This window comes from Vanacampus margaritifer, chromosome 6 (assembly GCF_051991255.1).
Source record: "Vanacampus margaritifer isolate UIUO_Vmar chromosome 6, RoL_Vmar_1.0, whole genome shotgun sequence".
Taxonomy (NCBI): domain Eukaryota; kingdom Metazoa; phylum Chordata; class Actinopteri; order Syngnathiformes; family Syngnathidae; genus Vanacampus; species Vanacampus margaritifer.
In genome coordinates this window covers 6,843,637-6,866,102 of record NC_135437.1, presented here as the reverse complement: position 1 = coordinate 6,866,102, position 22,466 = coordinate 6,843,637, and the positions used below count along the sequence as shown (strand labels likewise).

The window sequence follows — 22,466 nt, the reverse complement described above, 5'->3', positions numbered from 1 at the left end:
GTGCCTTAAAAGCTCTAATAGGAGGATTAGCACACGGTTGTGTTAAACAGCATTCTCAGCAGACACATGTATGCTTTTACTGACACAGGAAGAGGAAAGCTTTTAACGCTGATTTTGTTGGCATTTAGGTATTACTGTACATCTAATCTATCTATCTATCTATCTATCTATCTATCTATCTATCTATCTATCTATCTATCTATCTATCTATCTATCTATCTATTGAAGACATTTAATATTTTCAATTTGATGTTTTACTGTTTCTGAATTTACTTATAGGCATATCAATGTGATATAATCATGAGTGTTTAAAATAATACAGTGGAGTAATGATTTTGTGAACTTTATTTTATCCTCTCACCCTCAAAGCTATTGAAGATAGGAATGTGCATGATGTTATTTAGAGCCTTTTGGCATTAGAGACTAAAAGTCTGGGGTTAGATCCTAATTGCATTTCTCCCCCAGTCAAGAAGGGGAACTGTATGTAATGTCTGTTTACTAATAACATCACGTCTGCTTGCTAATAACATCAACATTTGGTCACTAGGAGATGACATGTCTGCCCTTTGTTCAATCAAGAGCCAGGAGGAGGAACCTTTTATCTTTTTTGTATAAATGAGTCGATGTTCTGTAAATTGTCACACACTTGGAATCATCACGTTGCATTCTGATGTGATATTCTGACTGTGTCTTTAGAGGCCTCTAAATAAATTCTTGCAGGAAAACTTCTTCATCAGATCCTGAATACAATTATTTTGGACACGCAAAGATTACACTTAATATAGTAATTTAATATTCCTTCACTATCTATCTATCTATCTATCTTACAATGCTTAATATAACTTAAATGGAATTGGTAAGAAACACAAAAACAGAAAAAAATACATTCATCATATCAATAATTTCACTGATGTGAAACTACTACTACCTACTACTACTACTTAACTAACCCTAACCCTAACCCATATAATGTATTGCTTTATTCATTTGGCCACTGGATTCTTTCATTCATTTTATTGTGTCCTATACAAAATATGTATTTTATGAATAAATGGAAACAATACAATATCAAATTACCATTTATTTCATGAAATTTTAAGGAAAAATACTTAATATTGCTATACAGTATTTTGTTATCAGGATATAAGATTACCTGTATTGGGATTAGGGATGCACCAAAATTAAATTTTTGGGGCTGAAACCGAAAACTGAAAATAAGAAACGCTTGGCCGAAAACAGAAAAGCTGGAAAAAAATATGCCAATTTTTACTATCATTGCATTTATTATGATTCATTTAAATTACAATATTATTATAAAATATTTATTTAGCATTGGCATTCTAACAAAGCACAATAGAAATTGAAATGCGTCCACAATGCAGATATGCTGGCTAATGCTACATTAAACACCAAACGCGGGGTGAGCATTTTCGGGTGGTGCGATTGCGTTTAATAGTCGATGTAGTTTGCACGGATGCATGCGGTGTGGTGCGGATGATGTGTTTGTATTTGGAGCAAGACACGTTTGGTTGGCAGATTGCGATTCTATCCATCCACTGTCCATTCACACACAATGCAATGTAAACTTCCAAAAGGAAAAATGATTGAGGCCAGACTAAAACGTCCCTGCAGGCAGCAGCCATGAATAAGGAAGGTTGGCTTAGCGGCCTGGCCTTGCTCATGACACAAGTGGGCTGCCAAAGTGCCATGTTTTTTTTTCATGAGTACCACACACATTCACTGATGTATTTAGGAAAAAAAAATTCTGCATGGTTGCACATGACGCTTTATGACAACATTCCACTTAATGATATAATCCAATAAAGATTTAGAGGGGCAGCTGTGGTTTTCAGTTCAAAGACAAATTCTGACACCCACTTGTTTCCTACCTAGATTTGAAAATGATGATAGTGTGTGGGCTCCAGTGAGCTTTTTACGACAGTAGGCGATGCCAGTGTAAAAGCTTATAATTGGCACATCCCACCGCCCATCTGCCTAGTCATGAGAAGACAAAACAAGCGCATACACACCAGCCATAAAATTGATTGCACATAATAAAGAGGTTAATCTAGATGAGTGGATGACAACAGGGGACCCGGGAGAGCAATGGAGTGCAGGAAATGTGAACCGCAGAAAAACAGTTATTGGAGAGTCGAATCATTGAATTGGAAGTTTCTACTACAATACGAGAACTTGCCATTGGCTTAGACGACTTCCATTTGGTAAATGGAGTACTTCACTTACTGTACTAAAACTGTTACATTATTACAGTTTTACAAAGAGCTATCCTTTAAAGGAACAAAAGAAAATAATCCTGTAAGTTATTCAGAGTTGTTGGGAATATGCGAAATTCCGGAGGAATGGGTTTGGAATCTGGATGGACAGCGAATTAATGGGATAAAATGTATGGAATCGATGTGTTTGAGATCTCAGAATTCAGTCCTGTGCGTAGAATTCCTCCATGGATGTATCCAGAGGCAAACATAGATATGAATACAAAGTGTTTGGGTAAAGAGTGAGTGGCATGGGGTTGAAAACAAAAGAGTACATAGAAAGTACATATTGATTGACAATAAGGGTTCGAAGAATGCATGGCGAGAATGTGGTTGTAGGGCTGTTTATTCCAGAATTTCGTGTTAGAATGCCAACATGTCTATCAGATCATTTAACAGAATTAGTGGCAGCAATTATTTGTCTACAACGGGTGGAGAAGGGTGGTGACATGAACAGATTCAATTTCTATGGTGGAGAGTTCACAAGAAATGGGAATTATCAGAGAGGAGTAGTTTGTTCAGGATTCACAGGGGTGGCATAGAGGACCAATTGACCGTACCGTGGCACGCCCCTCCCCGCCCACTAAATGTGACGAGCAACGCCCTACGACATTTACTGGTCAAGTGCATCCACAGTAATGGCAAAGTTCCTTGTGATTTTTCGGTTGGGTATTTTCAGGACGCAGATATTTCTCTTCGAAGCAAGCAGAGGGGCTTTACATTTTTTAGTAAAGGGTAATCTTCACTCCCTCACCATGCAATTTTGCCCAAAAACAAAGGAAATACATGTCACTGCCTGCTGCCACAGAAGTAAAAAAAAAGAAGCCTGACTCACAAACCAAAGTTTTTGGACATTGTTCCTGTCAAACAGGGTACGTTTTTATATTACCTCATAGTTTTAATGTTTTGTTGGCATTAATTTTAAATAGTAAGCCATCAAACGTTAGCGTGGAAGGTTAGATACCCGGAGCTATCGTTAGCCTTTGGCTAAAAACAACAATGTAGTACAACATGGTAATTTTGGAGGAATTCAACTGGTTGTGTGCTCTTCCACAAAGTTTGATCCAGCGCAGACATTTTTCGTAGTTGTTTGTTTGTTTGAGGGTCTGGTGTACACCTCCTTCCAGTCGATCGGGATAACGGTTATCTCTCTTACACAAGCTGTGACTACAGCAGGACGCCGGTTAGTCAATCGCGATAACGGTTGTCACTCTTACACAAGCCGCGACTACAGCGTTTAATGCACCACCGGGAGTCGGATTGCTTTGTTTCTCCACAGCAAAACACGCGTGCCGACGCAGATATGAAGTCTTGCGTCTTGATTGGTTTACTAGGTCATGTGGGCGTGGTTTACGGTAAGGTCACACACACACGGAGGTGAAGGAAAATGAGGTGGCAGATGCTCTGGCAAAAAGAGCACTTGGAACAAATATTAACGGATGCAGTAGCATTGGGGAAAAGGAAAGGTTAAAAGCATCATTAGGGGAAACGGTTAGACATATGGCAAAAGAAAAAGATGGGTAAAGGAAAGGAAAGCAAGGCAATATTATAATATTAAAAAATCTGTGATGTTGAAAATAATTAAGGAAAGGAATAGAATAAAGGATGTTATCATCACGAGACTCAGGGTTGGTCATACGGGACTAAATTATATAATGTACAAATTTGGGAAAAGGGATTCTAATAAGTGTGAGAGATGTGGTGTTAAAGAAAATGGAATCCTCGTGCCGACCTTTTGTTACTGTTGTTTAAGTTATTATTTATTGTTTCCTTGTGCTTTGCTTGTGCAACTTTGTCGGAATAAAGGCTGTGCCTCGGCTCTCGAACCTTCACATCATGTGGGGGTTTATTCTCTGGCTTATAGGCCAACCTTGACAATCATTAAATATCTGCAGAAATGTGAGGGGTGTACTCACTTTTGTGAATGTCCTCTTGTGAGATACCGCATGTTGTGATTCTTCTCACGCTGCATAACCAGGACTAGACTTTGTTTTAGTATTTTCACAGACGCACGCACCATTGTGTGTGTGTGGACATGGCTGACTTGATTCACCGCCAATAGAAAAGGCTCCTTTCATTCCCTTTGAAATCGGTGTGCGAGAAGCGCACAGTCCTTGACATAGCAAATGGAGAATCTGATTTATTGGAGACCATCCAGAAGGTCGAAGCGCACAAAGCACATTTATAAGCTGTAAATGATGTAAAGCCAGGAAACTCACATATCTGTAAAGTGGGAACTTAGAGACCTCGTTCCACCCCGATAGAACGTAGCCCCCATGTATACTTGCCCTCCACAGCTGTGCTGCAGCCAGTGGGATGATTTTAAAAATACACAATAAAGATGAAAATAATATCCATCCATCCATTCATTTTCTTAACTGCTTAATCCTCCCAAGGGTTGCGGATGATTTCTGCAATTATTCAGAGGGTTCAATGAGAATCTTTCTGCCTGCACCTTGAATAAATTCACCAAAATCACTTTTCACTACCTGTGTCAATACTTAGACTTGGTTACAGCAGGAGCACCCAGCAGCTTATCTTCTTTACCATCAGTACACTGGAACGTCCAGTACAGCGCAGAGACATGAACCAAATTCCCAAACAAGCAGATCGAGGACTGCATCGACCTAATGATGAGGTCAGACCGAACTCAAGTTGAGTGATTCTCATGACACAATTGCATATAAAGTCACTGCAGGTCACGTAGAAAGGTGCGAATCAATTCTGCATGCATCGGCAAAAATCCCTAACCCAGTCTAGACCACACCTCAAGCTAGACTTGCTCTGATCATAAAAATACAGCCCTTAGTTTCTAATGTTTGTTTTGTTTATGGTGTGTTTAGACTGACAGAATGAAGGGTAAGGGAGTGAAATGACAAGTTACTAACCTGTGCTGTCATACCATGACAAAGATACATGATGGGTATGTTGTCAGTGTCGGGTCCTTGGTCCAAACACAGGTCATTTCTTAAACTATTCTTCAACTGTGAAAGTCAAAAGGAGATACAAAAAAAAGACAGCTAATATTAAAACAAAAGAAAATGTCAATTGTAATAATTAGACAACAAGTAGATAGTTGTAACAAGTATCTGAATGGCAGAGACATGCAGACAGGAGAGACAGACTCTTACCGGCATCACAAAAAGTAAAACATACAAACAAAAAACAAATATTGATAATCCTTCCAAATTTTTGTTTAGTTAGCTTCATATTGGTTTGCTTTTTTAATCAAATTCAGAGTTTGCAGTCAAAAATGCTGAATTTGCGTATTTCCTGTTCATATTCACAGGTGAGAGAAGTGTGACTACAAGCAGTCTCACCTTTCCTCACCTCAGATTGCGCAAACCTCACTAACTGGTTGAAGAGACGTGTAACTGGCAAGTGTCTGTTTCTGTCTGTCTACATCTCCAAAATATTTTTTTCAGAAACTTCTAATATGTTCACTAATTTTCCATAGTCAGGCTAATGTCTTCAGCAAGAATGTTTAGTCTTAATTCATACACTAAAATAATACATCATCTATCATGATTGTTGTCGACTCCCTTCTCATTAATGAACCAGTCCATCTTGTTGCATGGCATGTGCAGACTTGTTGATGTAGTTGAAAGGAAAGCATTGTAAAATACAAATGAAAGCCAAAAACGGGATTCTTACCTTAGAAATGTTGAAAAAACAGACTATGAAATTATTATTATTATTTTTAATTAAGGTTTATCATGTAACAGTTACTTACATACATGATACGTAGAGAAAATAAGATGAGAAATACATTAACAAAAATAACACGATGTGGATGTAAAAAGATATTGACATTGATTAAACTGGGCTATGAATCGAAACGGGATACGTTACATAACGGAAGACTGCCTAATTTTCTATCTATCTAATAAACATACACACAGAATCAATCAATCAATCAATCAATCAATCACTCTATCTATCTATCTATCTATCGTTTGGTTGCTCATTTGAAGGGAGAAATAACAATGGATTGTCAAGGGCATTTCGTCGGGTTTATTAACTTTGTAAGAGACATAAATGCTGCTTAAATAGCAGAAAGAAGCATTTAGTTTGTTCAATGTTGTGGAAACAGATACATTCAGAAGAAGAATCTTCTTCCTCAGTGTAGCATTTCAAATATTTTCTGCCGTCATAAAATATTAAGCTGCAGTCATTTGCCTTTTGACTGACCTTTCAAAAGTTGGGATCAGAATGGAAATGAGCCAAAGTCTGCGCTGCCAGTCATTAACCTAAGTAAAAATAACGTTTAGAATAGAAGCAGGCTAAAGTCCAGATTGAACTAAAACCCAAGTAGTGGCAGTAGAAGAGGAACAAATAAAAGAGAGCTCTCCTTTGCAAGCTTATTTTTTAGTATCATAAAAAGTGATTTAATATCGATTATTCTCTTTACTCACTGCATTTTCTCTCAGATATCCCATCCCTGTATTACATTTCTCCAAGGTTGAAGATAATTTCATCACAATTCTTAGAATCTATATGGAGGCTCTTTTTCTAATTTAAAATATCTCACTACTATCACAACTATTACAGCACTTGGTAATTGCATTGATCAATTGGATTAATCCTGGGAGGTATTTCGGATTTGTTCAGCTCTAACACATATCCTACTGTGAAGTGAGGCCAGAGGCCAGTGTATAAAATAATTATGAGGAAGCATATTCATTCATTGTTTTTTTTTAATCAGCTCTCTTATCAGCTTGATGTCTTCTTCTTTCAGACCAAAGCAGAATGGTTTGCGCATAATTTACATATTTAATCAGATTTGGTAAAAATGCATTTATAGCATAGAGAAGTCATTTGTCTTTGTTGTTATTGCTGCAGTAAAAGACTCACAATTGGTTTATCACACAATAACTTTTTTTCTTTAAATGTAAATCATGCAGTAGGCCTACGTGTGTCTCTTTTAAAATTACTGTGGCTACACTTTTTTTTGCCTTCTGGAGTCCTAAGTGTTCCAAGGAATCTGATGACCAGCAGACCAGTAATTTAGCAACCAGTCTCTGCCCTGAACTCTTCAATAGAAAACATGAAGTATGATGCTACAGTAGATGTCAGAAAGAAATAAACTTTGTTGTCAACAGGTTAAGGCAATTAGAGGAAAACGCAGCAAAGCAGAACAATGGAGCAGGAAGGTAATTTACCTTTGTTTCCCAACTCATGTTTGAACAGAGACAGGGAAGGTAGTGAACAAGGAATGAGTATGAAAAGAAATGAGGAAAGATTTGATATAAGAAAACATTTTCAGCACTTGTAGTAGATCCTCTTCAACTTTACTTTGTGGAATTATTCTGCTTAGCTTTTACAAGACAACATATTTTTACACAACCATACGACAAGGTTTACAAAGTGCAGGCGCTGAAAAAAAGTTTACTTAGAAATTCACAGTACAGTACTTGAAAGCGCATTTGGCATTAAACAGAAGGATTTTGAAACTGCTTCATTCAATCATTAGACTAAAAATATCTTTAACAGTTACACTTATTTAAACATTTTTTTTTACCAAGGATCTAATTTAAAATTCATCAGTGCATTGAGCACAAATGTAAGTACTGTATTTAATTTGGCTCTCTGCAATCAGAAAGAACAAATGTGAACTGGAGCATATCCCAGCTGACTTCGGAAAAGAGACACACCCTGGACTAAACATTCCGTCACAGATAATCCTTCAACACCAGTTAATACACAATTTAGCTAACCTAACATGAATATTTTTGAAGGAATGTCGACGTACTTGGAGAAAACCTACGCAAGGGCAGCAAGAAAGACCTAAGCTGAAATTCAAACATCTGACAAAGATGCGCTCGTCACATGCTTTGCTGCACCATCTTGTTTTTTGCCCCTAAATGTCAACTCAATACCTAATATCATACTGTGCTGCTTAATTAGTCTTAACATAACAGTGAAGTGGACCGCACCTGGCCAATTAAATTTGTGTGAGTGCAACACATGTTCCCCGGAGACCCACGAAAAGAAGGTGCGGCATTTTGCATAAAATAGATGGAATTCCCAAGTGCAAAATGCCCTATTTGTGTGAAACTGCCAAAATCAAAGCTGTAAGTCAGCACTTATTTATATGAATAGAATCATGAAACAATCTCATATGCCTGTATACCTCAGGACCGAACTGCACTGTGCTCAGGGAAATCATAATGCAACCTACAGTATTCACTAATTATAAATCCAAAAGGAACACTAATAAAGGGAAAACAACTGTTACGAGTTGTTCGTAATTTGCTGTGGAAATCACTGCATGCAAGCTGATTGTTCTTGGATATATATATATATATATATATATATATATATATTGCTCAAACAAGCAAAAATACTTGGTAGATAATTACAATATATGCTTACATAGCAGATGCGACGTAGTTCCACCGGTACGCTTGAGTAAAGTAGTGCATGCGTATGAGTAGTGGAAGCTAGCCTTGTCGTTAGCCGAAAGCTAATTACATGAGGAACAAGGGCAGTGGCACAAAGTGAAGCTCCATCGGCAGATTATTATGTCTAACAATGCACAGCAACTCTTTCTACTAATGAGAACTTCATTCATCATAGAATAAGAAATGCCATGACATTTTATGTGTGTTGAGTATGCATTGTGGGAATGTCAGTACTGAGTAATGATTTTACTCATTTTGTCATTGATTTATTCTTTGAGGTATTAGTCAGTATTAATTTGTTCAATTACAATGCGCTGATTTTTGTAAGGTTAGCATTTTTTAGGCGTGTAAAAAAACAACAACTTTATTTATAGTATACTGAATAAATAACTGTCCCACTGTAATGCTTCTGACATGATGGAATGGATATTCAGGTGAATTGTTCTAAAGTGAATTTCTATAGCTTGGCAACTTTGTTAATGCATTGTTGTAGTCTCAACAACTATACAACTACTTATTAGACTTCATAGTGTATTTTTATAAAACAAGATATCCCAGATGAATAGAATGCATAATCAAAGAACATAAAATCAATCTTACCACTCCATAAGCAACCGTGTTGCTGTACGATCGGAGCTCAGGGTAGATATTGGAAAGGAACCAGCTGAATGGTTGGCACTTGAGTCTGGATCGCAAGGCCCTTCTCTCAGAAATGTCCCCAATATTTATTCCTGAGTTCTATTGAAAAAGACAAGAACACAGAAATTACACAGTGCTTTCCCCTCTTATTACAACAAAAATCCAATAAAAACAGTTAAACCTCCAAGTCAAATGTCATAGAGTTGCAAAATTTGCAGTTTAATCTACATTTTCTGAAAAAAAAATCATTAAAAAAACAAAACTCTAAGACAGCATCGGGAAAAATACATTATGTATGAAAGATGTTAGCAATACAGTCATTTGAGTTATTTTGACACAGCATAATGGTACACCTGGTGGCGTTTTGTGCAGACACTGCGGGTTAAATTCCCGGCCAGTGCTCCAATACACAGCCACTGCCAGTTCCAAGCATGGACAAAAACACGAGTTGGTTGTGTTTCGTTGTGGTTGAAAGGGGCAACAACTCTAATTTGAACCTAGAGCTGCGAGCAGCAAAGGGCCCTCACAACACTGGACACATTGGGGTACTTGTACGTTGGGGTACTGGCACATTTGGGTACTATCACACAAGACAAGAATTCTGAAAAATCTAAATATTTTTGCCAGGCCTTTTTGTGTATGATTTATGAGTACTCAATAAAATATTACCTCCGTGGAATGCCAAAAAAGGTGCACAATTCCAAGTAAATTCAAAATGCTGTACTTCCTGTTAGGTATAGCATATGGCTACAAAATTGTTTTGTGTAGGTCTTAGGCCGCCTGGCAATTTTCCACCAATGTAGGTGAAACATACAATTGGGAATGCCTGATTAAAAATGTGTAGAGGGCGCTATTAGACCATTTATTGAAAAGTGCTTAAGAACTCTGTAAAATAGTGATTTTCATGCCTTTTCCGGGTCTGATGTTTCACGAGTTTTCGCCCATGATTAGACCCTCAGAAACAGCATCAATTTTCTTTGCAAACAGTGCATCTCAACAACAAAAGCCAGCAGTGAAATTAAAAGCCTTTAATAACTTTTAATGTTAAGCATCTTAAGATGAAACATGCCAAGTTTGAAGGCAATCAGATAAATTCTGTAGGAGTTTGTTAAAATATGACCTATGTAAAAGGCCCCCAAAAATTAACAAATTCTAAAATAAATCAAAATGGGAGACTTCCTGTTTAGCATATGGCTACAAAAGTTTATTTATTATTATTATTATTTTTTACCAATATCAGTTTGTTAGCTTAGTACTTTGATATGATGGGGAAATTCATTCAGAACGACAAACGTTTTAAGTTTGAACTTGTGTACTTTTATACAATTTAGTATCCAATATTTGTAATCTATTCTCTAAACAGGATTCAAGAACAGGTCCAACATTTACTTAAACCTGATACAGGACTGACTGAGGAAACGTGCATTATTATTTTTGGGATGGGTATGTTAAACAAAACAAAAATACATTTTCTGCAAAAATACATACAGTATGTCTTCTGTTTTTGAAAGTGTTTTTCTCGGATTACACAAAACAAGATGTTTGCGAGTTCCTCATCCTACAAGGCCTCCAGAGAAAGCTATTTGCAGCCAGATGACTGCTACGCTCAGTGTTTATTTTGAATTTGTATTGCTTTATTGAGTTGATTTGTGCACACAAACAATTTCCTTAATTGAAGTAAATAAATCCCAAGGGAGAATTTGGATATGTGACAAGATGCTTGCAGCTCAGGCAACAAAGAGCGCTTGCTATCTCACTACACTTCCAATGACTCTATATGAGGGAAGTAGGCTGCCTTGGCGAGCCTTGTGTTCCCCAAGGGTGTGCTATTTAGGAAGTGATGAAACAGATTTGCTCATCTGAAATGATTAGAAGTTTGGACCCCATTTCTCATTTTAAATGAAAATGTTTGGGAGTGAAAAACCTGTTTTTCTAATTACTGAAAATAACATTATAGCTGAATATATATATATATATATATATATATATATATATATATATATATATATATATATATATATAGTGCAGCCTAACTGTGCGCATGGGTTGAGTTTTAAAATCAGCACAGTCAAGGCGCACTTAGTCCTTGACATTGCAGACGCAGAAATTGACTTGCTGGGGGCCATGCAGAAGATCGACGCAGCAAAGTACGTTTACAAGGAATTGCAAGCTTGCAAGACTTGAAACGATTTTAACCGCATTCCACCCACCAAAGTTGTGTCTGTGTGTGCCAACTAGATATATACCAATATGGTTTTTCAGGACTGATACCGATTATTAGTAGTCAAGGAGGCCAATAGCCGATATTTGGAGTTGGTATTAATTTCCAGTAAAAAAAAAAAAAAAGGGGGGGGGGGTGTATTAGCATAAATAAGATAAATAAAATACAAATGCCAATCTTCGTTGTAATGTCTTAAACATTTTTACTGTACAATTTTTTAGACTTTTCAAAATGTAGAAGGTTTATATATATAAGACAATTGACATCCTTTTAAATTTCTAATAAAATGTTCAGGGAGCTCCCAAGATTATCAGTATGTCTTAAAAATGTAATATGTTTTTCTTAAATTTAAAAATACCTAAAATCATAAGATATTGTTCCATTAATCCAACGTCGGGTGTCGGACAGCGTTGGGCCGATGGCATGTGCCGTCTGATCAGTGTATAAATTAGTCGTAAAGTCGGATTGAGTTGGAATACGTCGGGGGAGTGGGGGGTTGTTCGACATGACAGCAGATTCGACATGTTTTATCGCGTTGGGCGTCAGGGCATTTGATCACTGTGATTGGCTGTTAGCTAGCGAATCAGCGCATGGGGCAAGAAGATGAAGTGACGACGCGGTTAAACAGATGGAAAGCCTGGACCATTTTTTTCCCCGCTCATTTTGCGCATCGTCACCCTGCTGTACCCTCTTCATTTGAACGTACAATGTCTCTCTGGACAGAAGATCGGGAAGATGACTTTGCCTCTTTGGTTCAAGAGAGACGTATGATATTACCGTTAAAGGGTATGCCAACAAAGGTATGAAAGCCAAACTATGGCATGACATGGGGACGCGACTGGAAAAGTATAGCAACTGTTTGTAATTAGTACAAGTATTCCGCCCCCATAAAGAGGTTTCCAGTTGCCTTTAGGAATAATGACTACTGCCGCCGATGGTATGGAGGGGAATTACTTTTCGTGCATGTGCTGAAGGTACGTAATAGTCAGGTCGGCACGGTGTGTATTTATGTCATTTTTCTACGCGACGTGCCGACATCTGAGCCAACGTCACAGGGGGTAAGCCCGACGTCGGATTGGTGTATCTAGGTCTAAACTTTCACATTTCTTTGTTATAATTAATGTCGAACAAAAAACGAAAGGTTCAGAAGGTTCCCATGGTCAGCAGCATCTCTTATATAGTTAACTAAAAATAAAAAGTTCCGTGAGATTAAAATTATTTTAGATTTACCTTTTATCGGCTGTCAGAAAAAAAAAGAAAAAGAAAAAAAAAAGAAAGCCGATACCGGTACAGGGAGTCCTCAACTCCCTGTATTTGTCAAAATGCCCGATATCGGAATCCCTATATCCCAAGTGACAACTCCTCACCCTAGAACACATACACACAACCACAACAAAGATGGAACTTCACTTTACTTTGTGCTACGTCCTTCATTCCTCACTACTTGTCCCATGTTCCCGCTTGTGTGAATACATTAAGACTAGTGCACATTGAAATGGCCAAAGCTAGCCAAGGCTAACCACTATGCTCTCCCATAACCAACTTATTTTTCTACTCTCTGACTCATGCAGATGAATGAATGAATGGTGTCGCCTTTGTTTACATTTTACTGCAACACAGATTATAATCCTGTGACAGCATCAGAATAGCAAGTCAAAAGTCCTCAGTAAATTGGCCAATTAGAAGATGAAATGCCCCAAAAAACAGGTGATTAGCGATTATTTGACTTCAAGGCATTGATGCGGAGTAGTAAAGTCGACTCGTCGCCTAATTGGTCTATCAAACACACAAAAATATCTGTCAATTAATAAATGTCACTTTCGTTGGTTTAACTGTTTTTCAGCTGGTTCAAATACGGTACCTGAAGTGGAACATTCCAGGCCATATAAACGTGACTCTTATAGTTGTCCATCCAGACCTCAGCTACTCTTAAAGCATTGCGCCGCACGAGGGCAGTCAGGTTTTCTGTGTAAGGCTTGTGGGCTCTCTCGATGTGCGCAATTCTGGAGCAAGGAAGGACCTCCACACTTCCACCACACTGCCATACCTAAAAGTGAGTGGGTGTGTGTGAGAGAGAGAGAGAGAGAGAGAGAGAGAGAGAGAGAGAGAGAGAGAGAAAGAGAATTAGCTTTATTTTCATTAACAAAACAACAAAATCATATGTTTTTATTAAATAAATCAATGATTCACATGAACACATCTTCTAAATGCAGTTATTCATTTGTCACAAAACAAAGAACATGATTAAAACAGCAAACCCAAAACAAAAGTTTGGTAGATGTGCACATCATTGATGCATCATCCAATCAGCTCAAAGTATTGTTCAGAATGTCCCACTTTTCCAGAGCAAATCACAGTGGAGCAGTCCCAGATTGATATTGTGGAGAACTCCCTTGAGTGAATCACAATTATCAATCTGGCTATTGCCAGGTTATTGATAACCTGCTTCAAGTACAAAAATAAATTGCAATAAATTACTCAAAATTGCACCAAGTTGTCACACCCCATGTTTGTTCACTGTTCCCATTCGGATTGGAAAATATCCTAACAGTCACAATACCATTATGCAAGGTGATTGCGCAACTGTTAATTTAATCAAATCAGTGGTTGTTGAATAATAGAAGGTTAGATCACTTGTTCCTCAAAGAAATTACCTTCACTGGTTATTTCACTTTTAAACAATGTGCAACATGAGGGAAAACCAAAATCAGATTTTGAACACTGATTCATTGACTTTTTTTTACATTTTGATTTTAATTTTTTGATTGAGTAAACACACTACAAGATATAAAAATACAATTTGAAAGAAAGAAAGAAAAAGATGATCAATAGATGCCATAGTTCACTGGAGTCCTACTGTAGGTGGAAGTACAAGAACTTATCTAGTACCACCCCATTCTACTCACATTATGTTAAAACGCAATTTTGGCAATGTTGTTCTAATTCTTGACCATTGATGTAGAATCCACATTAACCTTCAATATTGATTTAATAATTTGTTGTTGGGAAAATAACGTTGGTTCCATATCGTTTCAAACTGCTTGCTGTCTGGGGTGGCGCTTGATTGTCAATCTTCAATTTTCTCCTGCACTAAAAAACCCCCAAATAAACCCTGCCTGCTTTGTGCTGTGGTCTTTTATTACACTCAACGAAATGACAGAATAGGGAACGGAATCAACTTTCTCCGAACTGTAATGCTATGAATTGTATAACTTTTATTGTGAGTCCTTTCCCCCCACCTCAAAATAAACCTGAAGTGAATTGGCCGAAAATGGCATTTTTCTGTTTGTGTGTGTGCAATAAATTCCTGCCTTCTTCCCCCTATCTTTCCAATGCATAGACCTTCTGCAGAACAACAATACAGCAGCATTTGGCCAAGTGCCCAAGAACAGTAACAAAAAAATGGAGATATGTGCTTCCCTAAAAAAAAATTATACATTTCAGCATTCTCTATACAGATTTCGTAATACTAGAGATAAGACAATAAGGCAATATGTTTATGTAGCTGCAATCCGTCTCACACACGAGGGCATAGAAGTAAAGAAGTAAAAAAAAAAAATGCAGATAAAAGTGGAAAAGAGGAAAAAAATATAACAAATAAAATGGGATGTGAAGAAATAAGTTAAATAGCAGATTATACTAAAGAAGTGAAACTTTCTACACTGACCTCTACACTCTAATTCAGAGGTGGGCATCGAGGGCCGGAATCCTGCAGGTTTTGCATGTTGCCCTTCTCCAACACGGCTGATATATGATCAGCTCATCAGCAAGCTCTGCATAAGCCTGATAACGATCCTGTTGATTGGAATCAGCTTGTGTTGGAAGTGAGAAACCTCCAAAACCTGCAGGACTCCGGCCCTCAAGGACCGAGATTGCCCACCTCTGCTAATTCCATCCCTAAATGTCACATCTTAATGAATTTATTAATGAATTCTCATGAAGGTTAAATATACTTGACTGTTCATAAGAAAAACCTTGTCTCAGTAAAATCCCAATTGTATATCACTAGAATGTTATTTAGCTTATTTAGTTGACCTTAAAGCAACACTACTGAACTTTCAGTTTATGTTGATTATGGCGCCGCCATATGGACAGAAGTGGTAATGTTATGCCTGGAGGTAAACCTCATTTCCCATGAGGACAATCGCATTGGGTGATTTTTGAGCTCATGCCATTGAGCGTCGACATTCAAATCGACTTCCGTCTTTATAACAAACAGGTGACATAAGCCATAAAGCAGTCAGCATATTTGTATTTTTTTGTGTTGCAGTGTTCCTACCATCCTCCTCAAAGTTGCTTATAGTGCCAGTAAAAATGATACCAACCTCCTCAATTTTAAGTCGATGGTTCATCAAAAGAGTTATGAAAATATTTTATTAAGGTTGAAAAGTTCCCAAGTGCTACTTTAAAGAAATTGGAGAATAAAATGAGTTAGTAGTTGAAGTAATGTGGTGTGATTCATAGAAAAAAAATAGGAAAAATGTACAGTAATTTAAAACTATAATGTTATGCGATTGTACCAGTGACATGCGGTTAGGATAGGCAAGGTAGGCACCGCCTTGTCTACCCCAGGCTGAAATGAAAGTTGAAACCGTTTGGCTTTTTCAATTTATTTTAATTATTCCTTTCATTTCAGAAAGCGTACAATACCTATAGGTTTAAAAGTGACAACATTTGGTGATTTTCATACCTCAATTAAAAATGACTCATTACTTCGTCTGGCCTCCAGGCAAAAATGCTGCAAAAATTATCCTCCTGAAGGCACACCGCTACTGTGCTTTTCCCGGCTCTCTACGCGTAGCGATGTGTGTTTGCACATGCGTAGTCAGTTTCCCAGTAGAAAAGTCCTTTACGCAAATAGGCAGATCGCTACGCAGCCTTTTTACGTCGCTGGATTATTCCTATGCGAACCTACTTTCGCGCAGTGCATTTATGAATTCAAAACACACTTAGTGCACAGCAAAGCGGTAAGAAAACGCCACTCTGGAGAATATAAAACTATTTTCACGCCTTTCTTTTGAGGGAAAACGCCATCTTTTGAAGGATGGGAGACCAACGCCTTAGTTACCGGATCTTCAGCAAAGTAAGGGACAAAGAATTATTCATACTTTTCACAAAGAATGGTGCAAAAGGAAAGATTGGCTTTGTGGATGTGGTTCGATTAACTGGCTGTTTCACTTTACATGGTGTTTGGCATTGCTATTGCTAGCTTGATTTTGTGAGGAATTAGGCTGTTTTACAGGGAGATATTCACTTCATGACATTCTTTCCGGGCGTCCTAGCGGGTTTGAAATTGTCAATTGTTCGCTGTGCGCCAAATGGGAGGCAGAGTGCACTGCAACGTTTACTGTGGCTGGCAGACTGCGCACTGGCTGACGGTGTCCCAGAACTTTAGCTGAGTGGCAAGTGTTGGGCTGCCGCACCGGAGGCGATGGGTACGAACCCCGCTCGAAAAAAAAAGAAAAAAAAGATTGTGGAGTAAAAAATTTAAGACTTCAAAAGTGAGTATTTATTTATTTTTTCCCATACAAAGGAGGCATACGTCAAAATAGTTTGACTGTATGGCATCTTGTATCTGAGTATCAAGTATCTCAAGGTCGGGCTGAGTGTACTCTTTTTTTGGAAATGAAAACATGGTCACCCTAGGATACGTTGTACACTCGCCTGTCGACACACAAATTTGTAATTGGTGTGTGCGTCTCAATTTGCGAATAAACTAAACCTAGAGGTCACTGCACGTCACTGGATTGTACCTTGAGTCAGACAAACTGAAAAGGAAAAAAATGGCATGAAAAACAAACCTCTCATTCTTTCAAAGAAAGGTCATTCTCTTTAATCTGCATGCTTGAAATGTTTCCTTCCAGCATACCTGATTGTGTATGGTGACGACTGCATATACTTCTGAACTCAAGTTTATTTTTAGTTTATTTTTAGAGGAAATTGTTGTTATGTGGCGGCCTGCCTTGTTTGGATGCGGCTTGTTGTGCACAAACTTACCCTGATACCAAGCTCCACATTCTCCCCTCCGTAAACTTCCATCCCTTCATCTAGTAGGCCAATTTCCTCAAAGTACTTCCTGTCAACCACAAAGCATCCGATAAGAGCGGGACTCCTAAAAAAAGATAAGGGTAAACACAGAGAACAGGGTAAACACAGATTTTGAATACAAAAAAGGGTTCAACGGGGAACTTCATGACACAAAAACTACCACTGATCTCTCTTACTATTACTATTTAATTTCATGCTACTTTCCATAAAAGATGTCTTATAGGCATGAGCCTTTATTAACTTACTCTACTTGAAATATATCTCAGAACTTGACTTGTGTGAGTGTATTTTTTACTACATTTTTGTTAGTATAACTTTTTATATTATATAAAATAACTATGCTAAATAATATGTATTATTTAATAATTGTATGAGGTTAGCCACTTATGTTAACAAGAGTATAAAAAACTGGAAAAAAAAAATTCTACAATTGTACAATTAGAACAGATATGAAATGTGTGATTAATTTGTGATTAATCGTGAGTTAATTAGTAAAGTCATGCAATTAATTTGATTAAACATTTTAATTGACTGACACCCCTACTAAGTATGTAAAAAAAAAAGAAGAAAAAAAAAGGAAAACTTCATTTATAGTATACATTTATGCAGCTGCCCAACAATTACACCGTAACAACAGCATATAACAAAACCTTAGATAGGAGTTTGATTTTAATTGATTATATGTGGGCTTGGAAAGTGCTAAACCCCCTGAGGTATTTTTTATTAAAACATTCATCACATCTTAGGAAGAGAAGAATCTCTCAGGGCTCATGCTTACTCATGTTTTTACCTGATAGGAGCTGTGTGGTTGCGCAACGTCCACCAGGACTTCGGTGGGTTGAGGTATCGACACCAAAGCTCCCAGTCAAAGCCCTGAGCAGACAGCGGGTACTCTTCCATCTCAAATGTGTCATATTTGATGTTGTCGAAAGAAGGAGACACCACCCGAGTACGGTCCTCCTTTATTCGCTGAAGAACCGGCTCGGCCCTGTGGGAGGCCAAGAGAAACTTGGCTGAGAACTCTACATACTTTCATTTAATATAATTTAATTTACTAAATAATTCAATCATCTACCTAATTCTTAATAATATATGATGGCCACCTGGCCGTTATGGCAAAAAAAACAAAGCAGATGAAAAATGCTGCAACCTGCTTGTGATACATCTCTGATTCCAGTCCATGTTGTAGCCATTAGAAAGAAATTTGAAGATCTAAATATGCTACATTGAAATAACCAGCAATAAACTAAACACACTTCCTATGGTAATAAATTTATGACCAATTCTGAGACGTTCCATCATGTGCCATGTAAATCTTGACTGATGTAGTTATGAACGCCGAAAATATATGACCAATACAATTCCCAAAGACACATTGATTTTGTTAAAATCTGTTCTACCTACTTATCAATTGATGAGCCAATAATCATTTGATTAGTTCAGATAAAAAGTATCAATGTCAAGCATTTACAAGTTTACACCCTGCACGTCACCACTTTATACATTTGCTCCCCCCCCACACACACTTTGACAAAAACTTCCAAAAGGAACATGATTATTCACAATCTTTCTCACGACAAACATTTCCTTTTTTTTTTTTCCTGGAGAGCTCAGTATTGTTCATTTGACATGTCATCATCATTGCTCTCCTTTTTTTATTATTTTTTATTTTTTTATTTTTTTTACCCATAAAGAGGAGGCATACGTCAAAATAGTTTGACTGTATGTCATCTTGTATCTGAGTATCAAGTATCTCAAGGTCGGGATGAGTGTACTCTTTTTTTGGAAATGAAAAAAACAACAAAAAAAACAAAACAAAACAAAACGACAAACATTTCCAATGATCTTCACAATTACAGGCAATTCGGAGTCTTCAATGACCCCAATCTGTGTACAGATAGTGAGAAAGCTCAGTTTGGGCCAGTGTAGTGAAGCGGTTACTTGTTATTACCGTGTTGTTGTTTTCCCCTCTGGTTGCTCAGGCATTCTCACATGATCCAAAAATAATCTACAAACCAAAGTATACGATACTGTGGAGTAGTTTGAATTTGAATGTGACTCATTCAGGTGAAATATTTGACTTAAAATTTGGTAAAATTACTTTTTTTCCTGTTTGATAGCGTTTTTTTTTTTTTAAACTATCTCCATAATTTAAGATCATATGCAGACCTTGATATCAAAATACTATTGATCTGTAGAAAACAAAAATATTATCTATTCATTTTAGTCTTTAGAGACAAACTGCCAGAATCTGCAAACTAGCTTTAAGTGTCCCAATTGAGACATCAACAGACAATCAATTCATCCTCCCCAGAGACTTCTTGTAAAAGTACAAAGAAGCAATATCACAGCCATAAGGGTATTTTTTGTCTTTCATATTGTTTATTCATTGGAAGGTGAATCTTTCACCTGGTCAGACTGATTTAGTTATATAAATATAAAAGGCATTCCAGTATACAGTGAATCTACACAGCTGTTTACTCTAGGCGAGAGTGTGGCCGGGGATTTGAGGCCCTGAGGAAAAAATATCTCTATTAGCCATACCATCACAATGTGACAAACTAAAAATAAAATGTTATTCAGTCCCTTGTTGGTCTTTAGAATCCTCATCACTTTTCTCCCTTTCTCGCCTTGGACCCTATTTTTCCGTATTTCTCCATTCTTCTGTACTGACCTTTGTTAGCATTTTTATTTTTGTGTTTTTGTTCCTAAACTAAAATTCCAACACAGAATTACATGTCTGCATATTAAAAGCGTATTAATGCAAACTCACCAACCAGTGTTGAATTCCACATGTGCATCAAACAGAGCCACCACCGGTGCTGAAGCAACCCTCCACCCACTGACTCTGGACCTGATCAGTCCTTCCTGCTTGTCATGATGGACCACTTTGATGAACTCAGGTCCATGCTGAACATTTATCTCATCAATAAAACTCTGGAGGTGCTCTTTCAGTTCCACTGGAGAAAAAAAAAACACTCATTTGTATTACATGCAGTCAAATGAACATGATCTGTAATTTTGACATTTTTATTCGATTTTGTTTTGGTTCATGTGTTAAGTTTTCCAGTGTCTCGTGTTCATGTCTGCTTGTTTGGTTTTCATCCCCAACTGTTCTTGTCAGCCCTTTTCCTTGTGTCAACCAATTAGCTCCCTGTAGCCACTTTTGTCTTGTCAGGTGCAGAGATGAGAAGTAACGAAGTACAAATACTTTGTTACTGTACTTGAGTAGTTTTTTTCCAATACCTTGTAATTCATTTTTTAGAATACTTTTTACTTTTAACCCTTACATTCTAAAAACAGTATCTGTACATTTTACTCAATACATTTTCAAAACAGAGGGTTGTTAGTCGTTACTTTTGTTTTACATGCATGACGATTAAAAAAGAGATTAGATGCCGTCAATGTTCCTGACTCTTATGAAGCGTTACACACGGTCCCCGACCTCCATCCCCGCTTGTGATAAGCTCTATCTCAAGCTATAAGATGACGCGAGAACACGCAATGTTTGCCTGTTGTTCTGAATGTAGCATAGCACACGGCCGCCTTTTATTAAGAAGCAACATGGGTGACAATGTGGAGAATGTCGACGTTGTCAACATTACGGACTTGCTTGAGAAGGAGCTAGCAAGTCAACTGACCGCCCAGTCCACCCACCCATAGCCTTACCTGCGGGAAATGTTCACATTGGTCTGTTCGAAGAACAATTCATGGCGAATGCATTGTGTCCTGTGTAAACCTAAAGTGTACGAGCTAGCCGCCTACAAAAAATTCTCCGTATTATCTGAAAAAAAAAAACCATAACGAGGTAAGGTACGGTAAAGCTAAATATCATTACCCTTTCGTTAGCTTGGCCCTGGTTAGCCCCTTCAAGACTCACATTTTTTCTGCTGGGCAAAATGTTTTTTGTTTTTTTTGCTGATTTTGACTCTTTTCCCACATAAGAACAACATGGAAATGTTTTGTTGTTGTTGTTTTTTTGTTATAGTGGACACCAAGATAATATGGCTGTAAAGTGTTGTTAATTGAAAAGCTTACATGCAACATTTTTAACATGAACATCATGCAAATCAACAATCACAAGCGATCGTGATTGGTTATGTAAGATCCAATCATGAACCAGAAGTGTTGAGTCTGTTGACAACATTCAAATTATGCTTTTTATTGGTTTAGACATGCAAATGTCATGTCCAATGCAACCATCTATGGGTCTGAAGGGGTTAATGACAAGCACTTGTAATATTTTTTAAATGGCATTATTGGTTGATGCAGTGGGAACTTCCATTGCATCTTTAAACCAAGAGCACCATCTAGAGAAGTAAAAAAAAATAAAAAATACTGCAAGGGCTTCATTAGGCGATCTAGTCAGTTTTAAGAGTTTTCAGTGATGATCTTTTAAATTTAATGGTCTTCAAATAATATGACACGAAGAGGAAACGTGGTAAAACTACTTTTTATTTTTACTCGTTAAGTAAATTTTTGAGCGTGTACTTTTTTACTTTTAATTGAGTAATTATTTGAATGAGTACTTTTACTTTTACCAAAGTCCTTTTTTTATACAAGTAATTGTACTTTTACTCAAGTACAGAATGTCAGTACTTTTCTCATCTCTGGTCAGGTGTGCATAGCAATGCTGGTGTTGGTTTCCAATGCAACTCAAACCAAGTAGAACAAGTTTTACAAATGTTATTCAACAGGAAGAGCTTACAGGTGCAGAAAGGCAACAAAAAAAAAAACATGACAAAAGGTTAACGTGAAAAGAAAACAAAAATCATGACTGATATGATAGCTAAGGTATTGTAGGTGGATGGAGTGCCGCAAAGAACAGATGCTAAAATAAACAACACGAAACTAATACATACGTAAAGGAAAAGCAAAACA

The 22,466-nt window shown here is 37.3% G+C and overlaps 1 protein-coding gene across 3 annotated transcripts in view; it reads right to left on the bottom strand.

The window, feature by feature from the left end:
• Positions 1-22,466, bottom strand: part of LOC144054191 (polypeptide N-acetylgalactosaminyltransferase 18-like) — a 107,731-nt gene that overhangs the window by 16,064 nt on the left and 69,201 nt on the right. For 2 of the 3 annotated variants that reach the window (XM_077569387.1, XM_077569386.1), the window contains 6 exons: positions 20,359-20,545; positions 18,376-18,573; positions 17,535-17,649; positions 13,399-13,584; positions 9,278-9,415; positions 5,162-5,257 (listed from right to left, as the gene is read on the bottom strand). In XM_077569387.1, the coding sequence (XP_077425513.1) occupies positions 5,162-5,257; positions 9,278-9,415; positions 13,399-13,584; positions 17,535-17,649; positions 18,376-18,573; positions 20,359-20,545 (920 nt within the window). The remainder of the gene's footprint in view (positions 1-5,161; positions 5,258-9,277; positions 9,416-13,398; positions 13,585-17,534; positions 17,650-18,375; positions 18,574-20,358; positions 20,546-22,466) is intronic. The other variant, XM_077569388.1, reaches the window with a different exon arrangement.